Source organism: Rutilus rutilus (genome assembly GCF_951802725.1).
Source record: "Rutilus rutilus genome assembly, chromosome: 10".
NCBI classification, from domain to species: Eukaryota; Metazoa; Chordata; class Actinopteri; order Cypriniformes; family Leuciscidae; genus Rutilus; species Rutilus rutilus.
Genome location: NC_140215.1, coordinates 2,622,657 through 2,644,887, shown reverse-complemented (window position 1 = coordinate 2,644,887; position 22,231 = coordinate 2,622,657). Strand labels below are relative to the sequence as shown.

At 39.8% G+C, this 22,231-nt stretch overlaps 1 protein-coding gene across 5 annotated transcripts in view; it reads right to left on the bottom strand.

Annotated features, from left to right (window-relative positions):
- The window catches only part of LOC311297936 (transient receptor potential cation channel subfamily M member 2-like), a 56,727-nt gene that overhangs the window by 3,931 nt on the left and 30,565 nt on the right, over positions 1–22,231 (bottom strand). For 4 of the 5 annotated variants that reach the window (XM_084420427.1, XM_084420426.1, XM_084420425.1 and 1 more), the window contains 18 exons: positions 17,782–17,894; positions 17,167–17,265; positions 16,576–16,801; positions 14,508–14,626; positions 13,807–13,945; positions 13,355–13,526; positions 12,316–12,496; positions 9,686–9,867; positions 8,486–8,618; positions 6,821–6,908; positions 6,599–6,686; positions 5,160–5,308; positions 5,014–5,066; positions 2,712–2,741; positions 2,518–2,604; positions 2,286–2,358; positions 1,324–1,428; positions 634–750 (listed from right to left, as the gene is read on the bottom strand). In XM_084420427.1, coding sequence (XP_084276553.1) covers positions 634–750; positions 1,324–1,428; positions 2,286–2,358; positions 2,518–2,604; positions 2,712–2,741; positions 5,014–5,066; positions 5,160–5,308; positions 6,599–6,686; positions 6,821–6,908; positions 8,486–8,618; positions 9,686–9,867; positions 12,316–12,496; positions 13,355–13,526; positions 13,807–13,945; positions 14,508–14,626; positions 16,576–16,801; positions 17,167–17,265; positions 17,782–17,894 — 2,154 coding nt within the window. The remainder of the gene's footprint in view (positions 1–633; positions 751–1,323; positions 1,429–2,285; positions 2,359–2,517; positions 2,605–2,711; positions 2,742–5,013; positions 5,067–5,159; positions 5,309–6,598; positions 6,687–6,820; positions 6,909–8,485; positions 8,619–9,685; positions 9,868–12,315; positions 12,497–13,354; positions 13,527–13,806; positions 13,946–14,507; positions 14,627–16,575; positions 16,802–17,166; positions 17,266–17,781; positions 17,895–22,231) is intronic. The other variant, XM_084420424.1, reaches the window with a different exon arrangement.

Genomic DNA, 22,231 nt, shown 5'->3' with positions numbered 1-22,231 from the left:
AGGAAAAAACATTAAAATATGTAATTTTAGTGATCAAAGATGAGTTTTAAGGGATACAATTATTGACTACAGGGGGAGTTTAAAGTCAAGAAAAGGTTTTTGTTATTAGCGACAACAAAAACAACTTTGTGCCTCAAAAACCTTTCATTCCAGGTAAAAAAATGTATACCTTTTCAAAGTCACCGAATTGATGAACTGTTAAATGAGTGATCTTGAGATGAGTCCCTGTCCAATTTGACTCTCATAAGCATAGATTCAGCAACTTGACAGGTAATTTCTATAAAATGTAGTTTGATCACTATCTTCTCAGTTGTTTAAAAGATTAGGGCAATTATGAAAGTTTGATAAAATGCTGATGCTACATTTTTACATGATTTGTTACATTTAATTACCCCATGCAGATTTTAAGCCATGTATACATATTATATATATATATATATATATATATATATATATATATACACACACACACACACATATCAGGGTCTGATTAAAACCACATCATGGTTTACAGCCCACCTGAGGATATTTACTTGCCTAAGTTGACTTTGACCATTTTTACTTGTATTTGGCACTGTGCTGTATTTTATTTTTTGTTAAAATCACTGAGATGAAGTGATATTTTCTGCTCACTATGCGGTTTAGCTCTGCCATCAGCGGACTGTGTTTGTCACAGTGAAGTGTGATGATGGTGGTCTCCACCCAGGCATTATCAGTGTTCCTGCTGTCATCTACATAACCCTTATACACCTGCATTAGAGAAGAAACACATACACATCTGTTTAGCTTTGTGGAACTTAAGCTCAAAACAACTGCAACTGGTATATCAAACATGGAAAAAAAAGTAACATGAGTATCAATTAACTTTCCCCAAAAATGCACAAAATGTAATAGTGGACTCACACAAAAGTAACGTTTCGAGCACGCAGGCTCATCATCACACAAAGACATCATTGCCTTGTTATTTGTACCAGGCTCTTTTTGTTAATCTAAAAGTCAAACATTCAGGAAAATACTGGAGTTCATGTGTAGAGCCCCTGGTGATACGTCCAGCACAGTTTCATGTTGTGTCGAGCCTTCTTAGTGTTTTAAAAATAGAGATTTTGATGCTATCATAGAATTGCCCCATTCACTCCCATTCACAAGGCAATTTGACCGAAAACGAAAATACGGTCAATCTTAAAAGTGGCGTTTCTATTCTAATTACGCTTTTACACGAATGTTTGACTCGGGTAGATTAACAAAAAGAGCCTAGGTTGCAATTTGGCGAGAGTTATCCTTTAATCAGTAAAGTTGAGCATCTTGTTGATTTATCTTGCTCACCGGTTTTACCCCATCCTTTAGTTCAGTCTTGGTCTTGTCTTGTAACTTTTTACCCAGAATCCTCTCCAGTGTCTGTGGTAGAGGCTCGTCAGGTTTGGCTGGGCCCTGCGAGAATAATAAAAAAATACTTGTTTGTGCATTTCTACTCTTGGTTCAAAAAATTACAATATAGCAAATATTTTATGACTGCATAATAAAGCAAATGCAATGATTCTCTGTATCATATTAAAGGAACACGCCGACTTTTTGGGACTTTAGCTTATTCACCGTATCCCCCAGAGTTAGATAAGTCCATCCATACCCTTCTCATCTCCGTGCGTGCCGTAACTCTGTCTGACGCACACACCGCTAGCCTACCTTAGCACAAAGACTGAAGGTAAACGGCTCCAGCTAGCATACCGCTCCCAATAAGTGACAAAATAACGCCAACATTTTCCTATTTACATGTTGTGATTTGTATAGTCACAGCGTGTACGAATAACAAGGTCACATGAGACACAGCCATCTTCTAACCGTATACATACTGGGAACTATATTCTCAAAAGGCGAAGCACTGCTACTTGGGCGGAGTGATTAACGCAACACCTGAAAAGCACCGTTGTTACTTCCGTCAACAAAACCAAAATGACTAGCTAGCTAGTAGCTAGTAGCGAGCAAACACTCCGCAGAAGTAGCAGTGCTTCACCTTCTGAGAATATAGTTACCAGTGTGTATACGGTTAGAAGATGGCTGTGTCTCATGTGACCTTGTTATTTGTATATGCTGTGACTATACAAATCACAACATGTAAATAGGAAAATTAGAAAAAAAAGAGTTACGGCACGCACGGAGATGAGAAGGGTATGTATGGACTTATCTAACTCTGGGGGATACGGTGAATAAGCTAAAGTCCCAAAAAGTCAGCATGTTCCTTTAAGATTCTGAAAATGTCACTGTACAGATTTTATTTTATGCATTCTCACCCCAGGAAGAGCCACATGCGAATCCTCGCAAACGGAGAGAAACTCCAGCACTGTGTGTTCAGCATCACGCCACCTTTAAAACAGGCAGCTCAGTCATTTCTGTATATTTAATAATCTAACAGCAGGACTTTAGATGAATGTGATCTCTAATCTCTGTTGTTTTTGGTGTATTCGGTTGTAAACTTCAATTTCATCTGATATGAGATTAGATTTTAATTCCAGTGTTGCATACCTGGTGAAGATTGGGTGGAGAATGTGATTCGGGCCGAGGGATTCCAGAGCCCCTTTTCCCCGTAACCCAGTCCTTCCTTCTGGATTCCTGTAAAATCCATTCATCATGACAATGAGACTCAATCAAATGCAATTAAACGCAAATTCCAGTAGGAGAATAAAGGCACAGATGAAACATATATTTGCTCAGCATACCTGTACTTGTCTAAGCCAGAAGTGTCTGAGCTGTACAGGAAAAAAAAGTGTTTTTATTTACAAAAAGCTTCACAATATCAACAAGACATTTCAAGCATTTCAAGATTTATAAAAAGTCTTCAGGTCTAACAAAGTGCAAACAGTAAAGTCAGTAGATGACAGTAAAGTCATCTTACTGTCATTTGTAATTACCTTACTGTTTAAATTGGCTGGAGATAATTCTTAAAAGCAAAACCTTCTGGTGTGTGTTCAAGTCCTCTTGAGAAGTTCGTATTTACGAGTTGGGAAGTCGTACGACGTCAGGTGCGTTTCAATTACTTTAGTCAAAGCAAGATGCCGATTTTTATTCAATTTAAGAAAGTGCTATAAATTGTATATATACTGTATATTCTATCGCAATTGTACAATAATATGGTATTTTGTACATGCGACTTAGATGAAAAAAGGAAAAATTTCATTCATTTTAACAAATTTACCATTGATACAGACGCTGCATCTATTGCGTCCAACATGTTTTCTCACGGACACTCGGAAACTTTGGGATTAAAGAAAATCTCAAGTCTCCCACTCATAATTACAACTTTGTGGTGAAGACTTGAATGCATCATTATAACAGAGTGTTGCCTTTCACTTTCAACTATATTTAAAGGGGTCATATAATGCAGTTTTTGTACAAGCTAATATGATTCTTTAGGGTCTAAATGAAATGTTTGTAATATACTTTAATTAAAAATTCTCATTAGTATTGTAAGAAAACACTCATTTTACCTGGTCAAAAACAGCTCTGTTTTCAGCACGCTGTTTAGGTGCATGTGTCTTTAAAGGAACACTCCACCGTTTTTTTAAATAGGGCTTATTCACCTTCTTTCCTACATTTAGATAGTTGGGCAAATGCATTTTTGTCTCAGTGCATGCATTGTTTTAGTTTGACAGGGTCAGCGCTAGCTTAGCTTAGCATAATGAATGGAATCCTTTGTTGCCAGCTAGCATGTCCTGAGTAAAAGTGATATAAAAAAAAAAAAAAAAAAAACCTAATTACTTCTTGTGGCCTGCGTATTCACAAACGAGTACAAATAGTGATGCAGATTAACACTAGGCGATTTCCTAGGCAGATATTGACTTATATATTAAGGACTATATTAGGGGGAAGCACAGGCGAAGCACTGCTACTTGGGCGTGATATCTCTGCACCCAAGTAGCAGTGCTTCGCCTGTGCTTCCCCCTAATATAGTCCCAAGTCAATATCTGCATAGGAAATCGCCTAGTGTTAATCTGCATCACTATTTGTACTTGTTGTGAAAACACAGGCCACAAGAAATAATTAGGTGGGGTTTTTTTATTTTATATATTACTTTTACTCATGACATGCTAGCTGGCAACAAAGGATTCCATTCATTATGCTAAGCTAAGCTAGCGCTGACCCTGTCAAACTAAAACAATGCATGCACTGACACAAAAATGCATTTGCCCACCTATCTAAATGTAGGAAAGAAGGTGAATAAGCCCTATTTCAAAAAACGGTGGAGTGTTCCTTTAAATGATAATGAGCTTTGCTCACCCCGCCCCCCTCTGTTCTGTGGGGCGTTCTGAAACAACACACGTGGAGTGTTGCCATGACAACAGTTGAGGGTATATTTTGGAGAAAGAATGGCAGCGGGAGTCTCTGAGGACACATCTGTGCAACCGTATCAATTTGAACCGGAGTAACCGGAACAAGATGACGGCCCCAAAGAAGTTTGACAATTATGGCTCGAACAGGACGTTTTTGAATGGTTGGTTAACATAATGTCACTTTGATCTATCTTTGTATGTACTGGCAGGGTAGAGTAGTGAGATACGCACGCTATGTGTTTACTGATGTATACGTTAGTTCATTGACAGATTGATGCTTACAACCAAGAACAGAACACCACACTCGCTTAGACGCCATTCTGCTCCTGCGTATCAACAATGGCGGACTATGATGACAGCTCGCTCAGGGCGGGTCTGTGTTGAAACGCTGCTGTCAATCAACAGTCGTGGGAGGGGCGTCCGACCGTGTGACGTCACACGGTCAGGCGGCTCGATTTGAGACGGGAAAACATATAAGGAGATTTAAAAAAAAACCACTGGATGGATTTGTATCATTATACAGTATGATGGTTGTGTACAGGCACTGCCAACACACATTTCAGTACAATCAACTTGTAAAAGTGCATGTACCATTATATGACCCCTTTAATAGTGCATAATAATTGCACAAGACTATATCGTAGATCAATTCGATTAATGGTGCCACTCTATTTTTCAGTATAAAACTTACTCGCTGCTGTCCTGTGGATTGTAAACCGGGGGACGGTACGGAGTGAAGTTTACCTAAAAGAGTAAAAAATGTGTGGGATAAGATGAACAATACAACAGAATGCGGTTTAATGTTATAAAATGTGTGGTATAATTCATATCAGGCACCTCCCAGGACACCTTCTCCTCAGGCACAGGAAAGCGTACGACGTTACTGCCGGGATAATGAAGCTGACGTGCGAATATGTGAGGGGTTGTTTCGTCATCCAACTCCTGTCCACTAGATTCACCATCGTCCCTGTCAGAGCTTTTACCTGCTGGATGGACAGAGGTCTTCATCTACAACCCAGCTAACAGGGAACGTTATCAGAACATTCAGACAAGATTCTTCTCAAAGTTATGAACAAACATGTCAGCTTTCGTGGAGCTCAAACATGTCAGCTTTGGCGCTTGCAACGGCAAGGTCATGGGTTCGATTCCCAGGGAAAGCAAGAACTGATAAGAATGTAAATGTGTGCCTTGAAATGCAATGTAAGTCGCTTTGGATAAAAGCGTCAGCCAAATGCATAAATGTAAACATTCTTCCAGTAACGTTAATACAATGTTTGTTCAAAGTGATCTGGTCTTTAATAATGTTCTCTAAACTTTAGCATAAAAGCATTATTTATGCATCATTCATGTTTTAGTTGGATGTTCCTCTAACATGATTTAAATGTTACTAATGTTCAGGGAACATTTCAAAAGTAACATTCCAATAATATTTGAAAAATTATCAAATGGAATGTTTCCTTAATGTTTGCATAACCAATAAAAATGTTTTGAGCGTTCAGAGAACATTCAGAAATAACCTTTTCATAACTTAATGTGAATTTTAACTAAACCCTTTCCTTTGCTGAACATCATGCATTTAGGCACTTTCCACAAATAAAAATAAGACCTGAATGTCTTAAAATCAGCAAATGACCAGTGCTTGTTATTTTTTTCTGACAGATAAAAGTGTATATAACATACATTAGTAATCTAACATAAATTAATACTGCATTAAATTGATCAAAAGTGACAGTAAAGACATTTATAATGTTACAAAATAGTCTATTTCAAATAAACACTGTTTATAACAGTTTTTTTTAAGAATCCTGAAAAATAATATAATGGTTTCTGCAAAAAATATGAAGCAGCAAAATTGTTTTTGACATTGATAATAATCATAAATGTTCTTGAGCAGCAAATCGCCATATTAGAATGATTTCTGAAGGATCATGTGACACTGAAGACTGGAGTGATGATGCTGAAAATTCAGCTTTGATCACAGGAATAAATTATGTTTTAACATATATTCAAATAGAAATTTTGAATTATAATAATATTTCACAAAATTTGTGTTTTTACTGCATTTTTGATCAATTAAATACAGCCTTGAGGAGCATAAAAACACTAAAAATATCATATTGATCCCAAACTTTCCAACAGTAGTATATGTAAGATCTCATTACCAAAAAATGGGATTTGTGTCTCTAATACTTTAATGAACTTATAAAGACAGATCATGAGTATGAAAAAGGATGCATGCATCTTATAAGAGCTGATTTTAAACACACTCCACTTACTCATTAGAGGAGGCGGCATTTTGGATTTGAATCCCTGAGATTTCAGCGCATCTATAATCCATTGTAAAGCTTTGGCAGTCTCTGAGACCTGGAAAAGGACAAGAGATTCACCATCTGACACTCACATTTGCTTTGACATGCTGCGTGAAATAATCAACAGAACAAACTGACTGTAAAACACTATTTATGGTGTATTTGTGAGTGTTTGAGCCAGAATGACACCTGCTCTTCAAGCTTAGTAAGTCGTTTTGCCATCGTGGCCGAAACCATCTCCTGCTCCCGCTCCAGAAGTTCTGACATCACTCCGACCCTGAGAGGAAAAACAGAGGTTTAAAGGTGCAGTCTGTAAGAATGACAGCTAGTGGTCAAAATAGGAACTGCAGTCCAAATTCAAAATATCGCCTCAGACTCGACGCTCACGCGGGTTGCCATTTTGAGGACACGCAACATGAACGAGCGCAATTGGCAATGAAAGATGAGGAGAGCTACACACTGCAAGTTGATTTATCCGCGTTTTAATATGCTCTCTTTCATAGAGATTTTTAGATGCATCGTTTTTCAGAGAAACGAGTATGTGAACTTAGCATGTTTCCTAAATATCTGCAAACATATGATGGTATTTTTATGCTTTAGTAGAGAGAAAAAGATACATACAGCACCTTTAACCTTCATATGAGTGTGAAATTATGAAGCCATAAGCTTAAATTCGCAGTAAAAAGGTTAGGCACAGATTCTGGAGCACTTTTAGAAGTTTGTTGCACACCTTTTTGAGAGGTTAACATTACATTTTTACACGTTTTACTTCGCTTGGCCACAGTGTGAAGAACACAACTGTTAACAGCGATGAAAAATTAGCCAAAATTGTAAGACCCAAAAACATACAACCAGTCTTACTATGGGTCTGGGGCCGAATTCACAAAGATCTTCATAAGAAAGAAGTTAATACATTTAATACAAATCTTGAGAAGAAAAAGACTTTGGTGTTTCTGAATGTATGGTGGTTCTTGTCAAAGACTTGGTGATCAACTTCAGAGAACTGGTGCTCATCCCTAGTAATAGTAATAAGTAACATAGGCTATATAGTTAGGGTTATGTTGTAATGTTTAATATTTGAAACAACCCAATAAATTAATCAAAATCCGTACTTATCGAGATTTAAGACAAGTTGGTGGTAAGTGTAAGAGGTTATTATAATTTTTAAGAACATTCTTTTCAGGATACAAATTCTTCTTGAAAGGACTGAATTCAGAAACCCTTGTTATTAGCGACACCGGTGGCCGTTGAGTGAACTGCAGCTTATTGCTCGTAACGTACAAGAGACTGACGGTGATTCAATGCACCGATATACTCACGGTGAAGTTCTTTTTCTCACATAAATATCAGTCTACAGACTTTCATGGACAACCTAGGAAGTCGGGAATTTTTTTCCCCCTTCATGTTAGATACAAGCTGTTCACTCATCGGGAATAAAAAAAAAAAGCAATTAATAAATGAAAAATCTTACATATAGCCCCTTTAAGTTTTGCCATTAGAACAATCTTAAGAAAAGAAATATAAAATCATTCTTTAAAAAATTTTTTTTGTGTAATAAAAAATATTCTTACATTTATTCTTGAGTTAGAAAATACCAGAATAATTGTATTATTAAACATGTTGTGTACTTAATCCATCTCTGCCTTTTAGCAAATCAGGTCGGAACATCATGTCACATAATTAATATTCATGACTTTAAGAATGAATAATATATTAAGCCCCTCCCCCTAACTTTTCAGACCATTACTCCGCCCTTCCTTATACTCAAAAGTTGATTCATAGTTTCCTCAAATCAAATTCAGTTCTCAAACATACGAGCTGTTCTGTTTCGTGTCTTGTGCTTCTCTGAGTTACTTCTCTGCGGTGTCCTGGATACGATGCTCCACGCTCTGGCTCTCGTCCTGTCGTGTAGACGCCAGATAGTTGTCCTTCATGAAAGCCTCCCATGACAACAGCTCCTCTTCCTCGGTCTGCTCTAGTTCCTGCCCTGTGCAGAACCATGAACTTAAACCAGGGATTTACACATTCAACGCAGTTTTTTAAAGTGATCAGGACATTAAAAATATACGAAATATAAGCTTTGTTCATGTAGCTCAAACGGTAGAACTTGTTTGGGATTTGATTTCCAGGAAATGCATGAACTGATAAAATGTAAACATTGAATGCAAGGTAGGTCACTTTTGATAAAAGCAAATGCTGAAGTGAGTCATACCACAAAACAGGCAGTTCTAATGTTTTTAATTCTATTATGCTGTTCGCAATGCTTCACGGTTCAAATCATCGCTTATTAAAGAAAACTTTTTTAAAATCCATATGGAAAAAATTTATGGAAAAATACTTCTGGAACCAGTGCAGCTGAAAAAAAGTCAGGGCGCTAATGCACTCTATAAACTGGACCAGACTTTATACTCATACACTAGTGTTTTCCAAAAGTTTCTCATCCACACTGAAACGTCAGAAAACGCAAAATTACATTCGCCTTACAGCGCATGAGTAAACCCTCATAAAAAGCTCACTGGGATGATACAGACGGAAAAATAAATAATAAAGTTATCGCACAATTTTTCTGGCAGGATAATTTTTATTAAGCAAAATATCTCAGCAAAATCAAAATGTTCTGTCATCTTTGCAGGACTGTGATATTAAGAGAGTGCAAAGTAACATATTTTAGTGACTGTGTGAAAGTGAATAGCACATAACAGGCACAATACAGGTATTAACATGAATATCAATTGGCACAATATGCGTCACATGACTAAACTTATGTCATCGTTTTTAAATACCTCAGTTTTGACAGTCCACAACGCGAAAACAGTGTTTTCAAATTTATCCACTTTGGAGAGCGTTTTCAAAAAGGTTCGTTTTCATTAATAAAATGCCGTCTCAGTGTGGACGCAAGGACAAAACAGAGAGAAAAAGATGTGTTTTCAAATGAAAACGTATTAGTGTGGACAAGGCCCTTGACTTACGAACGTCAGTAATGTACCGCGATCATGTGTGTGTTTTCAGTAAAATATGTTTGTGGCTGTAGTGTGGTCCTGGCCCAGCACTCACTGAAGTGTTTGTGTCTCTGTGAAGGACAGCGCAGCAACACTCCTCTGATGAAGAGCATGAGGTGACTGAGGAGGATGAAGGGTGGAGGAAGAGCAGGTCGACTGTGATACTCCTTAATCAGCTCGTAACGCTGGAACTTCCAGATGGTGTCCGTGTTGTCTTGAACCTGCTGGAACGTGTAGCTGTAATGCACAAATATAGAGTTTAAAGGATTAGTTCACTTTAAAATGAAAATGAGCCCATGATTTACTCTCCTTCAAGTCATCCTAGGTGTATATGACGTTCTTCTTTCAGATGAATACAGTATATACAGTAGATATTAATAAATGTCCTGGCTCTTCCAAGTTTTTATAATGGCAGTGGATTGCAACCAACAGACTGAAGCTCAAAAACATGCATCCATCCATCATAAAAGTGCATCCATCCATCATAAAAGTGCATCCATCCATCATAAAAGTGCATCCATCCATCCATCATAAAAGTGTATCCATCCATCCATCATAAAAGTGTATCTATCCATCATAAAAGTGCATCTATCCATCATAAAAGTGCATCCATCCATCATAAAAGTTCATCTTTCCATCATAAAAGTGCATCCATCCATCATAAAAGTGCATCTTTCATCATAAAAGTGCATCTATCCATCATAAAAGTGCATCCATCCATCATAAAAGTGCATCCATCCATCATAAAAGTGCATCCATCATAAAAATGCATCCATCCATCATAATAGTGCATCTATCCATCATAAAAGTGCATCCATCCATCATAATAGTGCATCCATCCATCATAAAAGTGCATCCATCCATCCTAAAAGTGCATCGTTCCATCATAAAAGTGCATCTATCCATCATAAAAGTGCATCCATCATCATAAAAGTGCATCCATCCATCATAAAAGTGCATCGTTCCATCATAAAAGTGCATCTATCCATCATAAAAGTGCATCCATCCATCCTAAAAGTGCATCCATCCATCATAAAAGTGCATCGTTCCATCATAAAAGTGCATCTATCCATCATAAAAGTGCATCCATCCATCATAAAAGTGCATCCATCCATCATAAAAGTGCATCGTTCCATCATAAAAGTGCATCTATCCATCATAAAAGTGCATCCATCCATCATAAAAGTGCATCCATCCATCATAAAAGTGCATCCATCCATCATAAAAGTGCATCTATCCATCATAAAAGTGCATCCATCCATCATAATAGTGCATCTATCCATCATAAAAGTGCATCCATCCATCCTAAAAGTGCATCCATCCAAAGTGCATCCATCCATCATAAAAGTGCATCCATCCATCATAAAAGTGCATCTATCCATCATAAAAGTGCATCCATCCATCATAATAGTGCATCTATCCATCATAAAAGTGCATCCATCCATCATAAAAGTGCATCCATCCATCATAAAAGTGCATCCATCCATCATAAAAGTGCATCTATCCATCATAAAAGTGCATCCATCCATCATAATAGTGCATCTATCCATCATAAAAGTGCATCCATCCATCCTAAAAGTGCATCCATCCAAAGTGCATCCATCCATCATAAAAGTGCATCCATCCATCATAATAGTGCATCTATCCATCATAAAAGTGCATCCATCCATCATAAAAGTGGTGTAAATATCAGCAGTACGTCGCATTACTCGCATAAGTTGCGCTTTAGGCTTAAGATCCGTATGTTCGTTTGGCCGGAAGCTAGTTATTTTACTTTTTAAAGTTTTAAATATTAATATTTTTCTTACACAAACTCATCGTTTTGCTTCAGAAGGCCTTTATTAACCTGCCGGAGCCGTGTGGAGTTCGTTTATGACGGATGGATGCACGATTTTGAGCTTCAATCTGTTGGTTGCAATCCACTCCCATTATAAAGCTTGGAAGAGCCAGGATATTTTTTATATAACTCTGATTGTATTCGTCTGAAAGAACGTCATATACACCTAGGATGGCTTGAGTTTCATTTAAAAGTGAACAACTCCTTTAAAGCCCTAAAAGTCACTGCAATATTGCATCATGCATCTTCTACAATTCTGTACAGGTAATATTTAGCAAATGACACAAGATACAATATAAGGATTATAAAGGATAAAATATGGGCTCTGTTTCAAAACCTAGTGTGCTGTCAACATACAGTAGTCTGCAATTTAAGGCATTTTAAGGTACACTAATGATGCGAAGGCTGTTCCAATAGCTATTCTCATGAAGAAAAATATATATAAAGCAGCATAATATTTAAAAAAATATTGTTTGTTGATTATAAAATTATATATTTTAAAATTATAAAATATACAGTATATTTATAGACATGCACATGCATATATTCAAGAACCAGATTTTGTGTGCTTTGTGTGCAGTATAATTTATACAGTACCATATACAGTATAATGCAGGACACTATAGTTCATTTATGTAAGTTAGGATAGCAAGGTGTCTGAATACATTTTGTTTGACTGTACATAAATGATTGTTCAACATTAAATACAAATGTACTATTTTATAAAATAAAAGTCTCCCATAAGATGAACTACTTGTACAGTAGATACATGGTTCTAGAGCCTAGAGCCATTGTGTAAATGAAACAAGTGACTGTTTCTGTTGACCTGTTTCAGTCTGTTTACTCACTTGAAGATAGCGATGAGGAGGTTTAGCAGTAAAATGTTGGCGAACAGCAGATAGACACACAGCATGATGATGGTCAGCCATTCTGGGAACATCGGCATGTTGTCACCGTTCAGCACGGGGCATTTGGGCTTCAGAGGATCCGAGCCGTTCACATTGCAGCTGCTTATATCAAACTGAGTGTCTGGTTTGCAAAACAGAGAAATATTTGTTAGCCATCTGATTTGTCTATATTTTGGATAAATCTCTGGACTTCTGAATGTTCTACAATGTTACAATAAAAACAATGATAATATATAAATAATTATTTTTCTATAATATAAAAATCAACTTGCATTATTATTGCATATGCAATATTTTATAATATAATATTCTAACTCTTCCATGTTAAAATGCCCAACTTTACAGCAGAAAAAAACATGTTTACAGCCTGGAGCAAAACGTGGCTTTGGTCTATACAGCTAATGTTGCCCATCATGACAACTGTGAGTAGGGGTGAATTTTTTTATAACTCACCCGTTTAAATTATATTAAGCCTTACATTTCTGCATAATTAAGGGTGTGTCTACTTTTGAGTGACAGGTGGATTCCCGCTGCTGTGGTCATTAGTCATCATTAGCCGTTTGTCTGCTGTTTGTTAGCCGTCACTTTACCTCAGCTCATTGTCTGACTGTAAAAATAAATCAATCCGGGAGTGACGCGCTGCCAAGATGGCGACGGTCGGCCACGCCCACTTTAGGCTTCAAAAACGGTCTTCAGAAACCTACGGGTGACGTCACGGACACTACGTCCATATTTTTTTACAGTCTATGGTGTGAACGGAGAGTGTTTTTAAACGATAACTCTGTTTCAAATGTATCCGGATTAATGTAGACCTAGCCTCATTTCTTCTTTGCTGGGAATTTGACAATGAAACATTTTTAAAATAAAGCAGAAATCACAGCAACTCTTGGAGCTCACAGTAGGCACGTCTTCAATATTCATATGTTATTGCAAAAATAATAATAATTCGATTTCATTTCATTTAGAGTAAACTGCTCACTGTCTATATTAGTGGGGACGTTGCCAAATATGATGAGGTAGGGATCATAGACAGCTCCACGGACGATCCAGTTTAGTCTCTCTTCATTTTCGATCATAATGCCCTGTTTCGCCACGCCGTACGCCACCACCCAGATACTGAGCAGAAACATGAAGAAGAACAAATCCATCATCTGCAAAGAGGAAGAGAGAATATGAGAGGACACAAAATGAAACGGGAAAAGATGCATGTTAATTGCTCGATTTATGCAAAAACATTTTTGCTTGATGTGCAGTATGAGAGGAAGAATAGAGCTCACGTCATTCAATGTTTTATTTTTTAAATAGTTAATTTGTTCTTCTGCAAAAGATCAAGCATTTGAGTCCCTTAGTCTCTCAACACTTAGGCTGTGCAGAATTATTGCATAACATATCTGAACTGAAGAAATGAACTTTATGAGCACGCAGACCCACCATTCTCCTGACAATGATTATTTTCGGACCCAGGTTTCGACTGATAGTGAAGATGGCCATTAATCGTAGGCAGAATATGATGAAGTCGATGCAGAGTAGAACTTTACCCACGTAGAACACAGTCTCGGAGGCCTGAAGTCTGTATGAAAAACACAGAGTTTGATTAAGTGTGAAAAAAATGCTGATTTAATTTAGTTCTGAGTCATTATGCAAACGAACTAAACTTAACTCAAGATGAGGACGCAAAAAACTTTAAATATGATTCCTTTATATGAGAGTCTATTAGAGTTGGTAGGTTTGATTTCTTTTAATAAACAGAATGCTTTAGTAAAAACATATGCAGATAATTATTGCTTTGTGTTACTATTGGTGCATATAAATGAAAATGATTATTTTAACTAGATTTTTACTGTATTTTACATTTTTATATTATTAAACAATTTGAATCTACTTGACTACATTGACTGTTCGGTCAAAATATTACGGTAAAAAAATAGACCTTTGAAGCAATTTCAGATATGATGAGGTACGGCTCACAGACAGTGGATACTTTTTTTTTATGTTTCATACAGCCCTAGTTATGAGGATATTTTCTGTGTAATCTTAACCTAATGAGGAAAGCATGAACTGTACTGAATTAATCTTTATTTATGAATTAATCATATCTGAACAGTATTTAGTGAAATAGTGGTTGTGTTGACCTGCAGGCCAGACCAGAAATGAACAGCATGATTGACAGCACATCCAGAATGTTCCACAGATCCCTGATATACATCTTTGCTTTCCTCTGAAAGCTGGGCCCATCGAAGTCATGATAGAGCTGTGGAGTATCAGAGTGGTTAAATATAGACATAATGATATAGACGGACAGATTTAATAACAGTATATTGGCTTACGATTCTTTAATGTTTTTGAAAGAAGTCTCTTCTGCTCACACAGGTGAATTTAATTAATCAAAAATATTCTGAAAAATTATTACAATTTAAAATAAATGTTTTCTATGTGAATATTTAGTAAAATGTAATTTATTCCTGTGATCAAAGCTGAATTTTCAGCATCATTACCCCAGTCTTCAGTGTCACATGATCCTTCAGAAATCATTCTAATATGCTGATTTGCAGATAAATTATTATTGATGATCAATTATTGTTATTATCAATGTTGAAAACAGTTTCTGCTGCTTCATATTTTTGTGTAAACCATGATACATTTTATTCAGGATTCTTCGATGAATTGAAAGTATTTATTTGCAATATAAATCTTTTGTAACATTATAAATGGTTTTACTCTCACTGTTGCTCATGCATTGTAGCTAAATTATTAATTTATTATTATTATTATTATTATTATGTTCATCTTACCCTCAAGCTTGAGAGTGGTATTGGATCACAAAAGTGTGAATTAGCACAACTGTTTTCAACATTAAAGGTGCTGTATGTAACTTTTTTTATAAAATGAATCCTTTTTTTATTGCCCGTCTGTGAAGGGGTTGTAATCACACATTACAATGATCCACTTTTCGCGTTTTGCTATTACCTCTGAAGGCCAGTATTCCTATTTTTATGTAATAAATAATAATAATAATAATTCATTACATTTATATAGCGCTTTTCTAGGCAGGCCTACTCAAAGCGCTTTTTACATGAAAGGGGGAATCTCCTCAACCACCACCAATGTGCAGCATCCACTTGGATGATGCGACGGCAGCCATATTGCGCCAGAACGCCCACCACACACCAGCTTACTGGTGGAGAGGAGACAATGTGAAGTCTCCGGGTCGGATTTTCTGCGAAATCCACCGGATGTGACGTGCATGCGCTCTCCCGAGCCTCTCCGTTTTATATACAGTCAGCTAACGACATGGAGTCTGATAACACCAAAAAACGACCTGCCTCCAGCACAACACAGACTCCAACACAAACTCCAAAAATAATTTTTTTATCTGCTGAAGCTCGTCAGGCCAAACGTCAATCGGATCGACTCAGGACGAAAACACGGATCAACATTGGCAGAGCGTTTGAATTATGGAGAGACCTCCGCTTTGTTTTAGGTATAAAAACAGACCCTGAGTTGGCTTTCATCCTTTTGGACAGGTAAGCTAACAATACTTCAAAGCATGTAAAATATATTGTGATTTTGTGCTTTAGTTGGCTCAAGTTAGACATCATTAGTTCGCCAGCTAACGCCGACCATTTGCTAACGTTATCTGATGTGAAAGACTACAGTTGTAACTTTATTGCTTTTCACGAGCACGAGCGCTGTTGTTGCAATCTGAAACATCACCGCTAGAGGCCGCTGGATCCTACATACAGCACCTTTAATAATCAGTTTCTTGAGCATCAAATCATCATATTAGAATGATTTCTGAAGGATCATGTGACACTGAAGACTGGAGTAATGTTGCTGAAAATTCAGCTTTGATCACAGGAATAAATTACACTTTAAAATATATTACACACAGAAAACTATGGAAGCTTGTTTCCATCACTGAATAAAAAATTGTATTCAGACTTTTTATCTCACAATTGCGAGATATAACGTCAGAATTGTGCGTTATAACAAGCGGAAACAAGCTTTCATAGAAAACAGTTATTTTAAATTGTAATCATATTTCATAATATCACTATTTTTACTGTATTTTGATCATATAAATGCAGCCTTGGTGAGCAGAAGAGAATTCCTTCAAAAAACATAGAAAATACTAATCTTGACAGGTAGTGTATGTCTGAAGTGAGTGTGTGAGTGTGTGTGTGTGTGTGTGTGTCTCACCTGTCTAACCTCCTCACACACCAGCGAGGTGAGCCACACATAGAGCAGAAGTTCTCTCCACGATGGAAATTTCTGAAAATCGATCATGAGCACCACAGCAAAGAGCCACAGGAAGCCAAAATACGAGACGATGTTCCAGTAAAACTTCACTTGAGGAGACGTGTAGAGACTCGTCAGACGTGACAGACAGTTCAGAGGCTTCAGCTCAGACTTCTTTAAGGGGACACTGAGACAATAATATTCCTTCATTATTCAGGCACAGACTGTTTATGATACATAAGTTGTATGATGCTAACATTAGTTTGATGCAATAATTTAGTATAATAGTATAATATATATTATATAATAATAATACATTTATGTAACATTCATAATGAATAATTGTTCTTTAATAGTCTAAAGATTATGCATTACTGTGTTAAAAAAACAAACACACAAATAAGATATTTTTCAAAATGGCAATGCATATTGAACATAATTAAGTTGCATAATGCTAACATTAGTTTGATGCAGTAATTTAGGGCATTCACTTGTCACTCCTACATCTTTGCGGTGTGAATGTGGCCTGTAGATGTTTGTAACTCAACTAACTGTAAATGGCGTTTGATCTTGGCATCTGATTTTCCGGAAAAGAGTGTATCCACCTCCAGCCTCGTTCTCTCGGCCTGTCTCTGGATGTCCTCATCACGTCTGCGAAAGTTCATTTCAACAATAAGGGTTAAAACATTTATTAAGAGTCATTAAAAGTCAGTGTTTGTGGTAAAAGTGCTATAAGCAGTGTAATTATTGAGACTGCAATGCTGCCATCTGATGGTGTGTGCATGTAATGACATGATTTCAGACCTGACAACACAAAAGGTTAGTTTTCAACGTTCAATTAGAAAGTTTGGTCCCACTTTATATTAAGTAGCTTTAACTACTACGTACTTACATTGAAATTAATCATTTGAAACAATGGACTAATTGTGTACATACATGTTTTTACATATTACTTATATTTTAAAACTACCTGCACGTAATTACAGCTGTAATTAATTTTTGTAATACCCTTCCCTTACACCTTAACCCACCCTTAAACCTACCCATAACCGCACACACCTGCCCCTAACCTTACCTGTATCACACCTCAATAGCAACAAAAGTGTTTTACAATACAGCATGTAAACAAAACGCCACTTAATATAAAGTGGGACCGAAAGTTTTTACCTGAAGATCAGGAACTTGGTGTATATCAGAGGAGGGAAGATCATGCACAGAAGAATCTTCCAGTGTGGATTCTCCACTGACAGCTCTCCACACCAGATCTGAGTGAGCAGGGCCTGACAGAGACACTCGATGAGACCTGAGCTATCAGTGATGAGCCATATATAGATAAACTGCTAGTTGGTTTGAAGGAATAACACCAAAAATAACCGTTTTCACAGGAAAAGTAACTCCTATTGCACATTAATTACTTACCCACCCATACATTCTCATGCGAAAAACATGTAACATTTTAAGCTTGACTAATAGACATGACATATTTGCAATCATAAAAAAATTTTTATTGTTATTGTCACAACACAGAAGGAGACAGACAGGTGTTATAGTGAAAACAGTGTTTATTGAGCAGAGTGGTGTGAAACAGCAGGAACCAGACGATGGTGAGAGGATGGTGACTTGTTGACTGATGATGGTGACTAAGCTGGTGACGACTGAAGTGGATTCTCTGTGCAGGTGACGAGTGAACAAGAAGACAGGAGATCTGGATCAGGATGATGGATGGAAGACGGACAGAAGACTGGAAGCTTGACGAGACGAATCACAGGTAAGTAGACGGGTAAGGAGTGTGATGGTAAGCAGTGGTAGCTGCGACGAGACCAGACAATGAGTGTATGGTGAACTGTGAATATATAGCTGTGTTGATGAGGGAGTGCAGGTTCAGCGAGTCAGTAATCTGGTGACTGTGAACAAGTGGGCGGGTCCTGGTGATTGGGTGATGATTGGGGCTGTCCATGGCCGGCTCCTGACTCTGCGATGGGGTCGGCCTCGACCTCTGGCCGATTTGGGTGATCCTCGTGGAACTGGGTGAGTAGCAACGGATCCAGGACATCATCTCGAGAGACCCATGAACGTTCCTCTGGACCGTACCCCTCCAAGTCGATCAGGTACTCTAGGCGGGCGCCCCGACACTGTGAGTCGAGGATGGAATGGACTCGGTACACTAGGTCCTCATCAGGGACATCTGGAGGAGGAGGTACTTCGTCCGTGGTGGGTTCTGTAGGAGAAGAGGATAGAGGTACAGTGAAGGGTTTCAGGAGGGAGACATGAAATGAAGGTGAGATACGGTAGTGAGGTGGAAGGTTGAGCCTGTAGGTGACCTCGTTGATCTGCCTCTGCACGGTGAAGGGACCAAGGGTGGATAGCCAAACCTTTTGTCCCGACTGGTATTGAGTGGCTTCAGCTCTACGGACATCCGCCTGGCGTTGGTGTCTTTGGGTGCTGGAGATGCACGTGAGCCGAGTCCCATACCCTCTCGCTCGCCTCGAAACAGTGGTTGACAGATGGAACCTCCGAAGGGTCTCCGGACCAGGGGAAGAGAGGAGGTTGGTACCCGAGGATTGGAACGGAGTAAGCCCAGTGGTGGTTTGACGCAGGGAGTTCTGGGCATTCTCCGCCCAGGAGAGGTAGCGGCTCCAGCTGTCCTGGTTCTGGTGGCAGTATGACCACAGGTACCTCCCGATCTCCTGGATCTTGCACTCAGTCTAGCCGTTTGTCTGCGGGTGGTACCCTGAGGATAGACTTACTGAGATGCCGAGGAGTTTGAAGAAGGCCTGCCACACCTGGGAGATAAACTGGGGACCTCTGTCCAATACGATGTCTTCTGGAAGGCCATAATGATGAAAAACTTCTTGGAAGAGGAGTTCTGCGTCTTCGAACGCGGTAGGCAGGCCCTTGATGGAGATGAGTTTGCAGGCTTTGGAGAACCGGTCTACGACGACGAATATACAGGTGTGATGGTTGGACGGAGGGAGGTCGGTCATGAAATCAATGCCCAGATGAGACAAGGGGCATCTGGGTATCGGCAGAGGTACCAACTTTCCTTCGGGTAGCTTCCTCTGTGTGTTGGTGATGGCACAGACTGAGCACCCCTTGATGTACCAGGAGATATCCTGGGCCATGTTGGGCTACCAGTAGCGATCTTGTAGGAGTGAGAGGGTTCGCTGGCTGCCTGGGTGTCCAGAGCCCAGAGAGGTGTGTGCTGAGTCCATGAGGGACAGACAGCAGGTACATACAACCGTCCCTCAACACCTCCTGGCGGAGCAGGTTCGTTGCGGTTGGTTTGGAGGAGTTCATCGTCGAGGGACCATTGGATCGGACTGACCACCATGGCTCGAGGGAGAACAGGTTCTGGAGGACTGGATTCAGGTTCAGGATGATACAGACGGTACAAGGCATCCGCCTTGCAATTCTTGGTACCGGGTCGGTGGTCACGGTGAAGTCGAACCATGTGAAGAACAGAGCCCAACGGGCTAGTCTTGGGTTGAGTCGCTTGGCTTCTCTGAGATATTCCAGGTTCCGGTGATCTGTGATGACTTCGAAATGGTGGTGTGCTCCCTCCAGCCAGTGTCTCCATTCCTCCAAGGCGAGCTTGATCGCCAGCAGCTCAAGATTTCCAATGTCGTAATTCTGCTCCGCCAGGGACAGCTTATTGGAGTAGAAAGCTGGAGTCGAGGAGGCTTACCCTGCCGCTGGGATAGTACCGCTCTAACCCCGGTAGTAGTGGCGTCAACTTCGACCACGAATGGGAGTTCTGGATTGGGGTGTACCAGGATTGGAGCGGTGATGAAGGCATTCTTCAGGCGTTGGAAGGCCTATGGCCAAAGGGTTCCAGGACAGAGACTTGGGCCGTTTCTGAGGAGTGAGGTGAGCTGAGGAGCCTGTAATTCTGAATGAATCTTTGATAAAAGTTGGTGAAGCCAAGAAAGCATTTGAGTTCCTTGATAGTGACAGGTTGGGGCCAGTTGTGAATGGTGTCCACCTTCCTCTGTTCCATTTGGATACCTCGTTGGTCAATGATATATCCGAGGAACTGAACAGATGGTGAGTGGAACTCGCACTTCTCCAACTTGAGATAGAGCTGGTGTTCTCTCAGCTTTTGGAGGACCTGCGTCACATGTTGGCGATGTTCGGCCAGGTTCCAGGAGTAGATCAGGATGTCGTCGATGTAGAAGATGGCGAAGCGTTGAAGGTACTCCCGGAACACCTCATTCATATGCCCCTGGAGTACGGAGGGGGAGTTGGACAGGCCATACGGCATCACCTGGTACTCGTAGTGGCCTGTCGGGGTGATGAACGTCATCTTCCATTCACCCCCCTCATGTATTTGAATGAGGTTGTAGGCGCTCCGCAGGTCCAGCTTGGAGAAGACGCAAGCTCCACAGAGCTGTTCTAGGGTGGCAGGGACCAGAGGAAGAGGATAGCTGAACTTGACGGTCTGAGAATTGAGTGCCCGGTAGTCGATGCACGGCCGCAAGCCTCCGTTCTTCTTGGCCACAAAGAAGAAGCTGAAAGCGGCAGGGGACGTCGATGGTCAGATGAAACGTTGTTTGAGAGCCTCCTGAATGTACTTCTCCATGACCTTCTGCTCCGGGATGGACAAAGGGTAGACCTTACCCTTCGGTGGAGTGGCCCCAGGCAGCAGGTCAATGGAGCAGTCCCATGGCCGATGAGGTGGTAGACGGGTTTCTAACCATTTGCTGAACACATCCTGGAATGCCCGGTACTCTGGAGGAATTTCAGTTTTACTCTCGGTTTCTGGACTCTCAACGGAGGTGGAGTTCACTTGAATATTGGATGAAGACTTGAAAGGGTGTCGACAGGTCCAGCGGGTGGACAGTTTGAGCACAGAGAAAAGGCAGTTCTTAAAGCAGGAATCACCCCATTGCAGAATTTTTCCAGAGTTCCAATCGATGGTGGATTCATCCATGGGCATCCCAGGATAATGTCAGCGGTTGATCCTTCCAGCACCATGAACAAGATTCTCCTGATGCAGACAGCCTACGCGGAGCGTTACTATGGGGGAGAAATGACGAATGCGACCACGGCCCAGCGGTTTGCCGAGAATGGTGTGGATGGCTAGTTCCGGGGAGCAGTGTTTTCTCTGGAGGTGTAGTCTTTGGAGAAGTGGACGAGAGATGAAGTTCCCTGCGGACCTGGAGTCGATGAGCGCTTGCACTGGAACGAGAAGTTTTTGGGTGAGAACTGGACAGGTGTACGAGTGAGGGGTGCGACTTTAAGGAGAAACTGGATTGTACACCGCTCATTCGGTGGTAGAATCGGGCAGTTCATGATGATATGACCTTCTCTCCATATGATGATATATGATGATATGAACAGACATAAATGTTGTAGTTATCCTTCTTTGACGCTCCGCGTTGGTGAGGTGATATGCGTCGACCTATATGGATTCAGGTGCTGGAAGGGTGACGGATGAGTAAGTGGGCGGAGGATGCGGAGTGGGTTGACCTAGTGACCAGGCTGACAGACGTTGGGAGATGTGCACAGCTTTCTGAATGAAACCTTCCGTGGGCGGGGCCTGGTGATTGGGTGATGACTGGGGCTGTGATGGTGTGGCTGACTCTGTGACATTTATATAAATATAATATAATAATAT